The 15,423-nt window shown below is 42.0% G+C and overlaps 1 protein-coding gene across 3 annotated transcripts in view; it reads left to right on the forward strand.

The window, feature by feature from the left end:
* The window catches only part of prim2 (DNA primase subunit 2), a 212,825-nt gene that overhangs the window by 63,302 nt on the left and 134,100 nt on the right, over nt 1-15,423 (forward strand). For 2 of the 3 annotated variants that reach the window (XM_041188639.1, XM_041188641.1), the window contains exon 6: nt 2,731-2,868. The exons of the other annotated variant lie outside the window; for it this stretch is intronic. In XM_041188639.1, the coding sequence (XP_041044573.1) occupies nt 2,731-2,868 (138 nt within the window). The remainder of the gene's footprint in view (nt 1-2,730; nt 2,869-15,423) is intronic. 3 annotated transcript variants of the gene reach the window in all.

Raw genomic sequence — 15,423 nt, forward strand, 5'->3', positions numbered from 1 at the left:
TGCAGACATACAATGAAATCCCCATATTTTGCCCTCATCCTCCACTGTGAATATGGATACAAAGTATTCGTTTAAAAAGTCGGCTGTTCATTATAGTATCGCCTTAATCTGTCTTTAATGGGCCCACATGCCCTCTTACCATACTCAAATATATTTATTTTTTACTGTTGGTTTTGGGATCTGTTCCAAGTTGCTATTAGTGCTCCTGTTCTGCATTTCATTACTTTTTAAAAATCCTTTTCCTTGCATTTGTCTAAGACCTTTTCAGTTGGCTTCGTACTGTCTCTTGTTTGTTGATCCTGGTTGCTTAACTTCACAATTGGGACTTTTTCCTTTAAGGCGGCATGTTTTTTAATATTTAGTTTTGTGTTCATAAAATCGTATAGCACAGAAGGGGAGTCCGTTTGGCTCATCGTTCCTGTGCTGGCTCTTTGAAAGACTGTCAATTCATTCAGTTCCCCTGTTCTTTCCCCATAACCCCGCAAGTTTCCTCCTTTTCAAATTTTTAAATCACTTTTGAAATTTAATGTAGATACTGTTTCCACCACCCTTCCAGGGATGCATTCCAGATCATCATGTGTTTAAGAAAAAAATCTTATTTACACCCTAAAATTTTTGCTAATTAGCTGAACTATATTCTCTGGTTTCTGACCCTCCAGCCAGTGAAAGCAGTTTCTCCCTATCAACTCTATCGTAACCCCTCATCATTTTGAACACCTCCACTAAATCTTCCCATAGCCTCAGCCCCGAGGTGAACTATTCCAGATTCTCCAGTCTCTCCATGTTACTTATGCCCCTCATTCTTGATACATTTCCGGTAAATCTTCTCTGCTGTATTCCCCAAGGCTTTGGCACCTTTGTATCAAATGCTTCTTTGAATACTTTGCACTGTTTGTCTACAGGTTCACCCACAAACAGTTCATCCCAGTTTATTTTGTTCAACATGTATTTCTCATCTTGTAGATGGTTTGACTTGCTGCAATTCAGAGTCTTAGTTTGTGCATTTTTTTGCTATTAATTCTTTCATGGGATGTGGGTGTCATTAGCTAGACCAGCATTTTTTACCCACCCCTAATTGCCCTTGAGAAGGTGGTGGTGGTGAGCTGCTTTCTTGAACCACTGCAGTCTGTCTGGTATAGGTACCCACTGCTGGTAGGAAGGCAAGAAGGCTTTTCCCCTCTTGAATCAAATATCAAATTCAGTCACTATTCACAAGATGATCACTTAGTCTGATTGTTAACTAATTTTTTTTACTCATCTTGTTTGGGCTTATCAGTTGGTGCTAAAACTCAGCATTTCTCATTGCTTGAAAAGAAAGGATATTTTCCCCTTGCAGGGAGTTCACAGATTCACTTGAACGATGCCAGGACCTCAGGGCTTAAAGAACTAAATTGAAAGATAGGCTGCATAAACGTGGGTTGTATTCCCTTGACGGTAGAAGGTTAAGGGGTGGGGTGGGATGGGTGGTTGATCTAATTGAGGTGTTTAACATGATTGAAGGAGCTGGTCAAGCAGAATGAAAGCAGCTATTTCCTCTGGTGGGGGGTAGTCTAAAATGAGGGAGCATAATCTTAAAATTAGAGTGAAGCATTTGGGTCAAATCAGAAAGTACTCCTCCGCACAGAGGGCGGTGTTAATGTGGATTTCCTTGTTCCAAAAGGCTGTGAATAATGAGTCAATTGAAATTATAAAGAGAGATTGATAGACTTTTATTAGTTATGGATATCAAAGGATATTGATCATAGGCAGATAAATGGAGATGAGGTGCAGATCAACCCATGATCTAACTGAATGTATTGAACAGACTCGAAGGGTTGAATGGCCTACTCCTGATCCTATGGACCATGCACTGCAGTGCTTCAAAGGTTATAATAGAGAAAAGTAATTGGCTGTTGTATCATTATTGATAAAACAGGAACAAATTGGAATGGAACACTTAACCATCCTCCTTCCATAGCAGTTTGCTTCTAATTGACCGTAGGATAAATCTATTCAAAGTACTTTCCTCGATGCTTGCGACATAAAGCGTGTTTACACGCATCTCCATCTTAGTAGTGGACAGCTTTCCCTAATGCAGACCCTTTATGCCCATCAAGAAAAGCCTATCAAAATGCTTTGTGCATTGTGAGGCATAATGCTCCAGTTATTGCACCCTCTGGCTTACTTCAAACAATACCATGAGACATCTGCAGCTGCAGGAGCTCAACCATTGCAGAGAGAGGTGAGGCTGTATATTTGCCATTAAAAATTAACGAGGTGGTAATTTTCAGTTTACTTGAATTGAAGCAATTTGAAATCCAAACTTAATCAGACCAGCTCACTGTCCTTGTTTTTTGGAAGGAGACAATTACCTCCCGAATGCTCTTGCATCCTTTTCTGGAGCCAAAGGGCAGTGGTTGCTCAATTAAAGAACTGCTAATCTTTGGATTTTCACAGTTATTATAATGTATTGCAGCAGATTTTAACAGCTGCTTTTAAATTGATGTAGCAGATAGTTTGATTTTCTGTGAGATAAGTGTTTGCAGTGCTTAGTCAAGGTTGCTTAAGGTATACAATTAGGATTTTGAACGATTACTGTTGTTTCAAGGAGCCTATCACTTGTGATGTGGGTATTTGAGAACTATGGAGTTTGCTCAAATTCACTGAGTCTAATTTTATGGTTAATGAAGATTAACTGTTGTGTGCAATTTATATTCACTGATCATTAACTTGTCTCTTTGTCTCCAATAGGTTTATTTTGCTGATGTTTTAGAGCTAGTCCGAGTTCGGAAAGTCTTTGTGAAAGATGGTTTTGCGTACATACCTCACCCAGAGATCGTGATTATAGTCTTGAATGATTTCCGACAGCGGCTCTCCAAGTCTTTGGCAGTAAGTGTTTTTTTTACTGAGAAGTTGCTTCTAACGTCAGTGACCCTCCTTGATGAAATAAAAGCTCAAAAGGACCTCCTCATTGATTCAGCTTCTGAAGTAAGTATACCATCATTGAAGTGAGGGAAATGATGGTGCACTTCGGTTGTCAAGAAAGAACTTGTATCTGTGTAAAGCAGGTCATGATGTCTTTCATTTGCTCCTTCAAGTAGGATGAGTTACATTGTGTGGTTCCTGTTATGTGGGGCAACAAACCGGACTAGCACTGCTGTCTCATACTGATGGCTGTGAGATGCAGTGCTAGAGTTATACCATAGCTGAGAGTTCCCCTCCTGCCAGTATCTGCATCCATGAGAGAACTCTGTCTTCGCACACCTAATGAGCGTTTAATGTTCTACGGTTGCAAGCAGGGTCATCTGGTTTCTTCAAATGTTTAAAAAAAAACTTTATCTGAGGTTTATAAAAAGCTGAGAACATTCTGCAGACTCCGCAAGTACGTTTTAAATGTGCACTGTCATTATACCCAATCCTAAATGTTACAAAAAGCGACAGTACAACTGCCTCCACAAATACAAAATACTGTGAATGCTGGAGATCTGCAACAAGAACAGGGAAAGTTGGGGGAGTTCAGCTGGAGAGAGAAACAGAGTTGAGGTTTTGGGTCAATGACAGCTGCTATTCCACTTGCATTCTGAGCGGTTGTGCAAGTCGAATGTGAACCCCGTTCCGTTTCGTTCCCATTTCTCTTGACAACTATCTTAAAATTGCCCAGTAAAGTTCTTGTGGCAGGCACAGTTGGCGAAACCTAAATAGTTCACAGTTTAAAAATGATGTATGTATTCTTTGTGCGTGCTTTGAAACAAGTTCTTGTTGATTGCAGTCTGAATTTAGTTACATTTGGCACCGATAATCTTTCATTTAACAAAGTTATTGTTTCACTGCAAGTCCAGTGCTTGGTCTTATGTATTGCCTTCTTGCACTATTGTACTGGTTACACCGGCCAACCTTTTGCAGACCTTTATACTGGGTGGGGGGGAGGGTGGGGGAATGTTTCTGTGAATTACTGAAATCTTGGAAACTGCTGAAAGAATTATCATTCAGCTACCTCTGCTATAATAATGAGGCTTCGGAGTCTATTTGGCACTTAGAAACATAGAAAATAGAAGCAGGAGTAGGTCATTCGGCCCTTCAAGCCAGCTCCACCATTCAGTATGATCATGGCTGATCCTCTATCTCAATGTCGTACTCCTGCTCTCTCCCCATACTCCTTGATGCCTTTAGAGTCTAGAAATTTATCTGTTTCCTTCTTAGATATATTCAGTGACTTGGCCTCCACAGCTCTCTCTGGTAGAGAATGCCACAGGTTCACCACCCTCTGAATTAAGAAGTTTTTCCTCATCTCACTCCTAAATGGTCTACCCCATATCCTGAGACTGTGATCCCTTGTTCTAGATCCCCCTCCTCAGCCAGGGGAAACATCATCCCTGCTTCCAGTCTGTCCAGAATTTTATATATTTCAATGAGATCCCCTCTCATTCTTCTAAACTCCAATGAATTCAGGCCAAATCAGTCCAATCTCTCCTCTTAGGAAAATCCTGCCATTTCTGCAATCAGTCTGGTGAACCTTTGAAGCGCAATTGATCTCGGTTAGGCAGAGAATTGGAAGATTGTGATTGACCCTTGAACGATGCTGCCTACCAGAAATCACCTTTGTCTTGTGAACCATTGCAGGTGTTGGGTCCTTTTAGGAGGCCTGTGTCCTGACTGCAAGAAGGATGATGTTGGCCTTGTTGGCCCCGATTTAAAGGCTATGCCCTTTTGCAAACCGACAGTGTATAACTCGGGTGGATTTGTTGTTACCCAGTCTACAAATCTGCAAAATAGGCCAAGCTTGTTTTGATCTTTGGGATATTTTGCTATGTTAAAGGTGCTATTTAAATGCAGGTTTCAGTGCCCGGCTTGTCAGATTATATTCTTTATTTCCTTTGCACCTTCCTTAAACCCTCATTAGCAGCTATATCAGGTGGTATGAAACGTTCTTCTAACTTGGAGCTGTACCAAATTCCCACAGAAACTCTTTTTAGTGTAAGAACGGTGGGTTCATCCATGATATTCCATCTGCATATACTAACTCCTATCCAGTGGAAGAGGCCTGTTGCATCGATTTGATTTAAAAATAATTGAAATTAGGCCACACATAAAAGAGAGGTGGTTTATTGAATCAAGCACTGTTAAGTTTATCTACCAGCAAATGGCTGAGATCAACGTAGTGATCAGGTTGGCACAAGCACTTCTGTTGACAAATTCCTTGTAAATGTGACTAATGTTACAAAGGTTATTTAGAAGTTGCAGCTGGCTACGGCTAAGGGCTTCTTCACGTGATGCCTTTAATCCCGACCAGAATGGAGATGGCTGGGTAACTCCCCCTCAGTCAACTGACTGGGACTGATTGATGCGCATGTTATTTGTATTATGTAACTATTCTTCCCACAGAGTTTTGCTGGAAAATCACATTGCTATGTCGGGAGAAGTTGCTGTTGTGCTTGTGCCCTGTTTGCTTAAGTTTATAGACTTTTTAAATAGAGTCTTTAAATTGTCTTTGCTGAGTAAGTAGACTTTTTTGCTGCAAAGTAGGCTGGTGTGAGCCCTGCTGTAAGTCCCACCTTTAATTCGCAGTGGACTCTTTAGCAATTGATAGACTGGGGTCAGAGGTCAGTCTGCAGCCATGTCGTGCTGGTATCCTGTTATAAACCTCTGGTTTTCCCAATTGACATAGTGACAAAGCTATTCCATTTAAATGTGTCTTTTTTTCTAGGAAACATGTTGAATTGTTGATGTCAGTTTGACTAAGTTTTTTGCATCAGTTGGTTTCCTTTTCTCATTTTTTTCCCGAAAAGACGGTCAGGTCCTTTCTGTGGTGATGCTATTGATTCACAACCAAGACAGTGCTGTGGACCTGGTGAGACAGCTGTGACGCAGGCCAACAGGCCCGTATCTCCCCACACCTAGCGGGGCACACAGCAGCAAAAGAGTAAGGATTTGATAGAATTTGTAGAATTGCTTTGCAATGGGATAGAGGCTGGCAGAATGGGCTGACAAATAGCAGATGGAATTTATTACAAAGCGGTGTGAGGCGATACATTTTTTTGCAGAAGAGATAGGGAGCGGGCAATACAGACTAAATAGCAGTGTTCTAAAGAGTGCACAGAGTGGAGGGGACCCGGGGATTTATGTGAATAGATCTTTGAAGATGGCAGAACATATTGAGAGAGTCATTAGCAAGCATATAGGATCTTGGACCTCATAAATAGAAGCATGGAGTATAAAAGCAGGGAAGTTATGTTGAACCTTTATAATAGGTTAGGCCCCAAATAGAGGCTTGCATCCAGTTCTCGTTACTTTGTTCGATGATGCTCTTGTGATGTGCCTTGAGATGTTTTACTGTTAAAGGTGCTCTATGAATTTGATATGTGTTGTATATCCATTCTCTGTTTCAATTCATTGTGAGGATCATCCTGAGTATCTAATTAAAGAAGGTAGTATTCCTGTTGGTACTTTGTTCATGAACGTGAGAGAGGATTTCTGATCTACTGAACATAAGTGTCATACATTTCCCTCCCCCATGCCCCAATGATAGCATACAGATAGGACCAGCATACAGATAGGACCTTTTGTAGGTGAAGTATGTGATATAGCTTCAGAATGAAGCCCTGGCTCAGTTGTTAAAACTCTTGTCTCTGAGTCAGATGGTTGTGGATTCAAGGCCCACTTGAGCGCACAATCCAGGCTGGAGCTTCAGTGCAGTACTGAGGGAGGGCTGCATTGTCAGTGATGCCTTCATTTGGATGCAATGATAAACTGAGACCTAGTCCGCTATCTCAGGTGGATGTTAAATATCTCACGGGCACTATTTGCAAACATCTATCCCTTGAACAAGGCAAATTATCTGGTCACTTAATCTCATTGCTGTGTGTAAATAGCCTGCCACATTCTTCTGCAGGAAAACAGCAAGCTTGAAGTGCCTTGAAACACCTTGAGGTTTCCAGGCTCATGACATGAATTCAGTTTCTGTCTTTAACTCACAAGTGCTTCTGCTATTGGCAAACAGTTTTGTAATGCAGTTTTTTACTTGTGTTATGGATGTTAACATTTCCAGAAGTCTGCATTCTGAACGCATGCTCTAGGAGCATGACTGCAGGTTTTGTTTTTTTCAGATTTTTCATCTTGTTTTTAAAGATTAAAATAGTAACCCTTTTCAGATCACCTAGTATTGTTCATTGAGGAAAACTGCAGAGCAAAGGGGGAAAAGCATGGCAGTGGGACTAAATAGATTGCTTTTCGAAAGAGCTGGCATAAACTTGATGGCCAAAATGGCCACCTTCTGCGCTTTACAAAATGGCCACCTTCTGCGCTTTACTATTTTAAGGTAAGAGCTGGGCTGGAGGAAAACACTCTTTGGTACCCTGGGTAATATTTATCCCAACCAACATGCACAAAAGCATTTGGCTATTTATTTCATTGCTGTTTGTGGGAGCTTGTTGTGTGCTAATTGGCTGCTGGAATTTCGACCTTATGACATTTTATTTAATTGACTTTTAAGCACTTTGAAGTCTCCTGAGGTTGTGCATCTATAAGATTTGGATTCATATGGACTGGCACTCTGTGAATGCCACAAAGGCAACTGCCTAAAATTGCCTTTTATCAGGTGTCGAGGGCCAGTCACTGCAAGGATGAGCTTCCTGAAGTACTAATATAGGGTGTGGTGAGTTTGTGTGCACACTCAAATTCCATTTCTTAACTCCTGGGGCGACCGTCTTGGAGTAAGCCACCAATGGAGACAATGTTCCCAAGAAAAGCTGCAAGAATTTATGACTTTGAACAGTGAAACCAGTTCATGTACTACTTGGCCATAAATGGAAGAGTCTCTAGTAAATTGAATGGGAAATTCAGGAAAATCTCCTATTCCCAGAAAGTGGTTAGAATGTGAAACTTGCTGCCACAAGGGGTAGTTGAGGCAAATAGTATAGATCCATTTAAGAGGAAGCTAGGTAAGTACATGAGGGAGAAAGTAAACTGTATGTACTCAGGAAGAGCTTTTAAGGCCAAATATTCAGGCAAACATTTGGGCGTTGACTTAAAAATGAGGAATATTTTCGAGGAGTTGAAATCCATGCTCATTCTTGTGAACTGCCAATAATGACACTGTGAACAGTTGCTGGCCATGGTTCTGATTTCAGCAGAGACCACCTGGCCCGGGCTATCTGTTTCTGACGGTTTAAATGAGCAAAAGAGGCAATGGCGAAAGAAACTCAATAGTCTGTTCCCATCAAACTCGCTCCCAAAACTAGCATGAGGTATATGAAAAATTCAGGATTTTTGGGCCAAAAGTTGGGAGAGTGACTTTTGCAGGAGATGGACTTTTGCTGGATATATATGGTGGACGGATGTGCTGTTAGAGTGGCAGGAGGCTTGTGTGGAACATAAACACCAGCATGGACCAGTAGGGCTGAATGGCCTGTTTCTGTGTAACTGTTATTCCTGTTGTGTAAAAAAAAAAGACACAGCCAACGTTTTGGTGTTCTATATCCTTTTTGGGTCATGAATTAAAACCTTGTTTTCTCCTCCTGTGAATACTAATTGTGTTTAGAGAATAGCTGAGCACTCGTACAGGCAGAAATCAAGCATGTATATTGGGCGTGAGCAGTTCTTTATGAAAGTTACTGAGATTTTATTTATTTCTGTTTTTGGTGCTTGATGGGCTACGGGGCTCTTTATGACTATTGAAGCCGAGATTTAAAAGTGACTAATTGTGTTCACTGTGGAGCGGTGAGATAGAATCCATAATTGTTTCTCATTAGGCCGTTTTGCTTTCCTCACAAAAGATTGCTGCTGAGGTGATGCAGGTTCAAAACTACATTGATCCCCATCCTTGAGAGCTTTATTTAATGGGGAAAATTATGATGGATTTCCCCTTGTCTGAAACAAAGCTTTGAATTAAAATCATCTGCCTGAAGCTTTACTTTTGAGGTAAGCCCCTATTTGAGGCATCATGCAATTAAATAAGCCAGTATTGGTAACAATGGCAATGGTGGAGCTAAGGAAGAGGAGAGGGCTATGTCTAGAGGTGCAAAAGACTCATTAGGACTTGGGAATTCTGTTATCCAGACAAAGCTGTACTTAAAGATGAGAGGCATCACCTTTCTTGCATCCGTGTTAGTTCACCAGTGTCTGGACAGAGTTGTCTTTGATTGAAAAGAGTTGATATTGCAAATCAATCTACACTTCTGAAAATACAATAACTTGCAATATTGTCAGTTTTTTTGTGGGGGGAAGGTGGTGGGGGTTTACCATGCAATTATGTTTTCATTGACACGTTGCTGCAGTGATACAGACCAGGATCCATACACATCACTGCTTATTGCTGGAGAGCCATTGGCAGGCTCCCGTTGCTAGGAGACAGCAGAACACTGAGACAGTAGTAAATTCTTCGATATGTAAATTCAGTTTTATGATGGGTCTGGTTTTGGGAGGGAAGAAAAGAATTCTTTTGTTACTGCGAAGAAAGATGTGTTGTCTCTGCATTGTATAATTTAGCATGTTGCACAGTGAAGCTAAGGGACTACTTGGACTGTGGCAGAATGATTAAATGCGTATGGACTAATTTCACTCAGACTTCCTGCTCGTTCAGTATCATTTTATTTTCAAAGGAGTTGTAATCTCTTGTGAATGGGTTTTGAACAACCAGCACTGTCCTACATTGGTCCAAAAAAAAAATCATTTTCTAACGAGCACATTAAGCTTTCGCTACTGAATTTAAATGTAGATATCCAGACCTAACTGTTAAATTGCAGCAATTAGAGATGGTTTCCTTTTCCTGCATTTTGGGCTGCAAAGGTTTCATACCTCAAGTCGGCACCTTGAAACTGTGATGGCATTAATTTTCTAACCAGTACTTTAGAAAGCAGAAAGAGTTCCATACTGAGCCTTTCGATGGAGACAAATTGTGGCTCGTCTGTGTCTTGATTAACTTCTGGCACAGTGCAGCCAGTATATTAAAAGCAAGTGGTAGGTGTGAGAATCGTCCATCTTGTTTAATGGTGTGGTGTGCTGAACATGTCCTTCATTGACTGTACAATAATACCGAGTTGAGGCAACAGTACTTGTGATTTGGTGTTCAGTGCTAACGTGATGACATTCACATTGATGACCTTGTTTACTCTGTTCTCTTCATAATCATTCACTGAGCTATTCGCAGTTTCTGTGCAATGACTTGGTTCCTTGCTATGTTGAAGCAATTCTTCACAATGCATAGGAAGAATTCCAACTATTTTTCTGATCCAGAAAATAGCCTAAAGGCAGAAAATGCTAGAATGGCTCAGCCGGTCAGACAGCATCTGAGGAGAAAGAAACAGAGTTAACATTTCAGGTCAATGACCTTTCATCAGAGAAATGCTTATTTCATTTCTTCATAACCCCCGCATTGATTTGTTCTGAATACTGAGCATCTGTCTAGTGTCACTGATGTGTAAGCTGCCTCTTTGGAAGTAAGGTTTGGCGGTTATAAGCTTGCACCACTGCTAACTAATTCCCATGACAATTTTTAGCCTGTCATTCTTATTTGGATAGGTGTAGACTGGATTTTCTTTGCAAGTAGTAGATTTTCGCTTGTACCCCTTGTTTAATTAAGTGTTATAAATGTTACCAGAGGGCTGGTGGGTAATAGGAACCTGCTGGAAATAAGTGAACCAAATCACTTTTTTAAAGTTGAGCTTACACGTTTTTGGCATGATTACTGTTAAATGTTGCATTTTCCATGCATAGCTGGAGTGACCGGCAGATGATCATGTTTTATAGAATCATACAGCACTGAAGAAGGCCATTTGACCCATTGTATTCTTGCTTTCTAAAAGCTATCAAATTAGTCCCATTCCCCATGGCTCTTTCTATGTACATAATTTTGATAATTATAAAATATTTCCCTGGAATTAATATCGGATCAGGGAATCATGAAGTAACAAATCTTTACTTTTATTTCGTCCTAAGCAGCGATGGTTTAAATTGGAGGCTAAGTAGTGCGAGGGAAATTGAAGACAGGCATAAAAAAGAAAATTTATTTTTCGAATCAGGTAAAAGAAGGCTGCTTTGAAGTTTGGGGAACAGGTTTTAAATGTCAGTGGATGAAACCTTTGCAAATAGATATGCATGCTCCAATTTTCATATGTGAAAATAGTTCCGAGAAGATGTAAAGGAAAGATGGCACTTTTATTGGCTGCTTTTCTGTTGTTTGCTAAGGTGTGAAGACATAACATTTTGTTTGCCTAGTAGCGATGATTTTGTATGAGGTTTCACAAGGTAAATATTCTTCCTCCGTCTGCTAGTCTTTCGTTCTGGCAAGGAGGTCACAGGCTTCATGGATACTGAAGGCACACACATTCTACATATCACCTTGCTTTGAAGAGTGTGGACTGTTTCACTGCCTCACAATATAGCCATTTTGTAGCTTTGCTTGGGGTGCTAGAATCACATGTAGAGGCATCTGTTGTCCCATGTACACTGAGCATCCTTTGAAATTAGATCTAAAAGCAGCACTGCCTGCCGTAAGGACTTCTGTCCTCCCCACCACCAAGAAGCTGCATCACTCATTACTTAATAGGCCTAAGGGAATGAATCACATCAGATGTCACGGTCTAGGAATATCACTAGAATGGATGTGGGATTTCAGTTATGTGCAGAGATTAGAGAAGGTGAGATTGTTCTCTTGCAGGAAAGGAGGTAAGGAGATTTGATTGTGCTCAAAATCATGAAGGGTGGTGTTAGAGTAAATAAGGAGAAACTTCCTAGTGGCAGAAAGGTCAGTAAACGGGATGCAAATTTAAGCAAATTAGCTTAACCAGAGAGACATAAAAAATGTTTTATGAATTATAGTTTTTTTATACAATTGTGGGATGAGTGTTTCGTTGGCTAGGCCAGCATTTATTGCCTATCCCCAATTACCCTTGAGGAGGTGGTGGTGAATCACCTTGTTGAACCACTGCAGTCCATGTGATGTAGATACACCCACAGTGCTGTTAGGGAGGGAGTTCCAGGATTTTGATCCAGCGATTGTGAAGGAATGGTGATATATTCCCAAGCCAGGATGGTGAGTGGCTTGGCAGGGAACTTGCAGGTGGTGATGTTTCCACGTGTCTGCTGCCCTTGTCCTTCTAGCCGGTGGTGGTCGTGGGTTTGGAAGTTGCTGTCTAAGGAGCCTTGGTGAGTTTCTGTTTGTAGATGGTATACACTGCTGCCATTGTATGTTGGTGAAGGAGGGAGTGAATGTTTGTGGATTGGGTGCCAATCAAGTGGGCTACTTCGTCCTGGACGGTGTCAAGCTTCTTGAGTGTTGTGGGAACTGCACTCATCCAGGCAAGTGGGGAGTATTCCATCACACTCCTGACTTGTACCTTGTGGATGGTGGACAGGCCTTGAGGAGTCAGGAGGTGAGTTACATGTCACAGAATTCCCAACCTGTGACCTGCTGTTGTAGCCACTGTATTAATATGGCTAGTCCAGTTCAGTTTCAGGGTGTTGTTAGTGGGGGATTAGGCAATGGTAATGCCATTGAATGTTAAGGGGTGATGGTCAGATTCTCTCTTGTTGGAGATGGTCATTGGCTGGCAATGCTCTGCCTGACAGTGGTGAAAGCAGATTCAATAATAATTAAAAAGGGAATTGGATAAATATTTGAAAGGGAAAGGTTTGCAGGGCTATGGGGAAAGAACAGGGGAATGGGTTTAATTGGATAGCTCGGTGAACTGCAGGTGTGATGGGTCAAATGGCCTTCTGTGCTGTATCATTCTGAGACTTTGACAGGTCAAACCCTTTCCTGCTACGTATTCCATTTTTAAGAACCAAAGTCTCTCATTTCATCTGCAGGAGTACCAAGCCTCCTGGTAATGAAAAATACATTACAAGGTGGTTTAGTGCCTTCATATCTGAAATGATTATTTCATGCACTAGATGGCCTTCTAGAAATCCAGGGCCCAGTGTTAGCTTTCTGACAGAGCTTGTGAATCCATCACCACTGCATTAAAGAACAAAGTAAGTTGTTGCCAACTGCAGCCACCACCTGAATGCTTTGGATTGTATTTCGTTGGGCCATGATATATTTTTCTTTGCTTTTAATTACTTATTTGACCATTGCTCCAGCACTGCACACCTTTTGCAATTTGATTAAACCTTTTTAACCTTTTTGATTAAAGTGTTTATCGTTCACTGATTGTAGGTTCTGGCTGCTTGCGACGTACACTGTTTCCATGCCCATGGCAAACGCATACTTTTCTGCCGCAGCCTGGGATTATTTCTCTTCAGCTCTTTGGAAATATTATCAGAGGCCCATTTAGTTTTAACAGCTTTAAGCTCTAGCTGAGTGAATGCTGGTTTAACATTTTCCAAGAATGTGTGTTGAAGCATTTTTGCACAACAGTAAAACAGGCATTAGAGATTAAGTTTGTTCTTCTCCGCTGACCTGCTGAGTTTTTCCAGGTATTTCTGTTTTTGTTTTAGAGATTAAGATATTTTCTTTGTAATGTTGGTATTGCACTGATGGTGTTGGGCACCTGTTTGGAACATACATTAGCCAACCATGGGCCGTAACGTTTGAGCTCTCTCACCCGCCCCCTGCCCCCCCAACAAAGGTGCGCTGGAGAATCCCTCTGGGAAGTTCCCAGGTAAGGGTTTGCACGGCAATTGCTGAGAAATGCACGCTCCCTCTGGACAATTGTGTCGTGCTGGTATCCATCCAAAAATACGATTTAAATTGCAAACTTCGGATGGTTCCACCAAGGATACACCAATAGTTACTCAGTAAAAAGAATAATTAAAACCTCTTCTAACTTCTGAGTACCTATTGTAAAGACCCAGACCGACCCCATGAGACTCCCCTCCCCTCACCTCTGACCAGTCCCCACCCTCCCAACCTCCAATCTCCGATCTCCTGCCTCCCCGACTTCTGATTCCCTGACTTCTGACAACCCAACCACCACCCCCGATCCCGGACGTCGTTCCCCCCACCCCCCCCCCCCACCAAACTCCATACAGACCTCAAGCGGCTTCAGCTGACGCTCTACAGACACACACCCAACCTCCGACTAACCTCGCCAGCCCCTCCCCACCCTGACCCGCCAACCCCCAAATCCTATCCACTTACCTTCCCCTGTCAATGTTCCTGGGCCTTCAAACTTACCTGTTTTATGGCAGCAAAGAGCTGTAAAAAGTGGGTGTGGCCTCCTTGAATATGCTAGAGCTAAACTTTGTTGAGGCCTGCGAGGAGTCTTTTGATGCAGGCCTCAACCAGCTCTGCCGAACAGACGTGGCAATGTAATTGTCAAGATCAGATAAGCAGGTATTTATTTCTTCTAATTCTTGCAGGCCAGCACTTTCCGATGCGAGTTGAAATTAAGGTCCGTGCTGTTGGTGTAGGGACCCCTATCTGGTCAGATGAACGAGAGCTCATCTTACCCATATGCATTACTGGATCAATTGTTATTTCCATTGGAGAGCAGATGGGATAATTGTCTCTTTGCAAAACGGTTTTAAAACACAGAGCAGTTTTTGCAAATACCTTAGACGGTTCACCAATGGTCTGAAAATTTTTTAAAATTACTTTGCAATGATTGTAGTTATACTGCTGAAGGTGCATCAACAATGATTTGCTTTTACGGGATGTGGGAGTCACTGGCTAGGCCAGCATTTATTGCAAATCTCTAATTGTCCTTGAGACAGTGGTGGTGAGCTGCTGCCTTGAACTGCTGCAGTCCCACAGTACTGTTAAGGAGGGAGTTCCAGGGTTTTGACCCAGCAACAGTGAAGGAATGGCAGTATAGTCAGGATGATGTGTGACTTGGAGGGGAATTTCCAGGTGGTGGTGTTTCCATGCGTCTACTGCCCTTGTACTTGGTGATAGAGTTCGTGGATTTGGAAGGTGCTGTCGAAGGAGTCTTGGTGAGTTGCTGCAGTGCATCTTGTGGATGGTACACTCTGCTGCCACTGTGCAATGGTGATGGAAGGAGTAGATGTTGAAAGTGGTGGATGGGTTGCCAATCAAGTGGCTACTTTGGCCTCGATGGTGTCGAGCTTCTTGAGTGTTGTTGGAGCTGCACTCATCCATGCAAGTGGAGAGTATTCCATCACACTCCTGACTTGTACCTTGCAGATGGTGGACAGGCTTTGGGGAGTCAAGAGGTGAGTTACTCTCTCAGAATTCCCAGCCTCTGACCTGCTGTTGTAGCCACAGTGTTCATGTGGCAGGTCCAGTTCAGTTTCGGGTCAGTGGTAACCCCCAGGTGGTTGTTAGTGGGAGATTTAGTGATGGTAATGCCATTGAATGTTAAGGGGAGATGGCTAGATTTTCGCTTGTTGGAGATGGTCATTGCCTGGCACTTGTGTGTTATTTGCTGAATTATCACCCCAAGCCTGGATATTGTCCAGGCCTTGCTGCACATGAACATGGACTGCTTCAGTATCTAATGAGTAATGAATGGTGCTGAACATTTGCATCATCAGCAAACATCCCCT

The sequence above is a fragment of the Carcharodon carcharias genome, chromosome 5 (assembly GCF_017639515.1).
Source record: "Carcharodon carcharias isolate sCarCar2 chromosome 5, sCarCar2.pri, whole genome shotgun sequence".
NCBI classification, from domain to species: Eukaryota; Metazoa; Chordata; class Chondrichthyes; order Lamniformes; family Lamnidae; genus Carcharodon; species Carcharodon carcharias.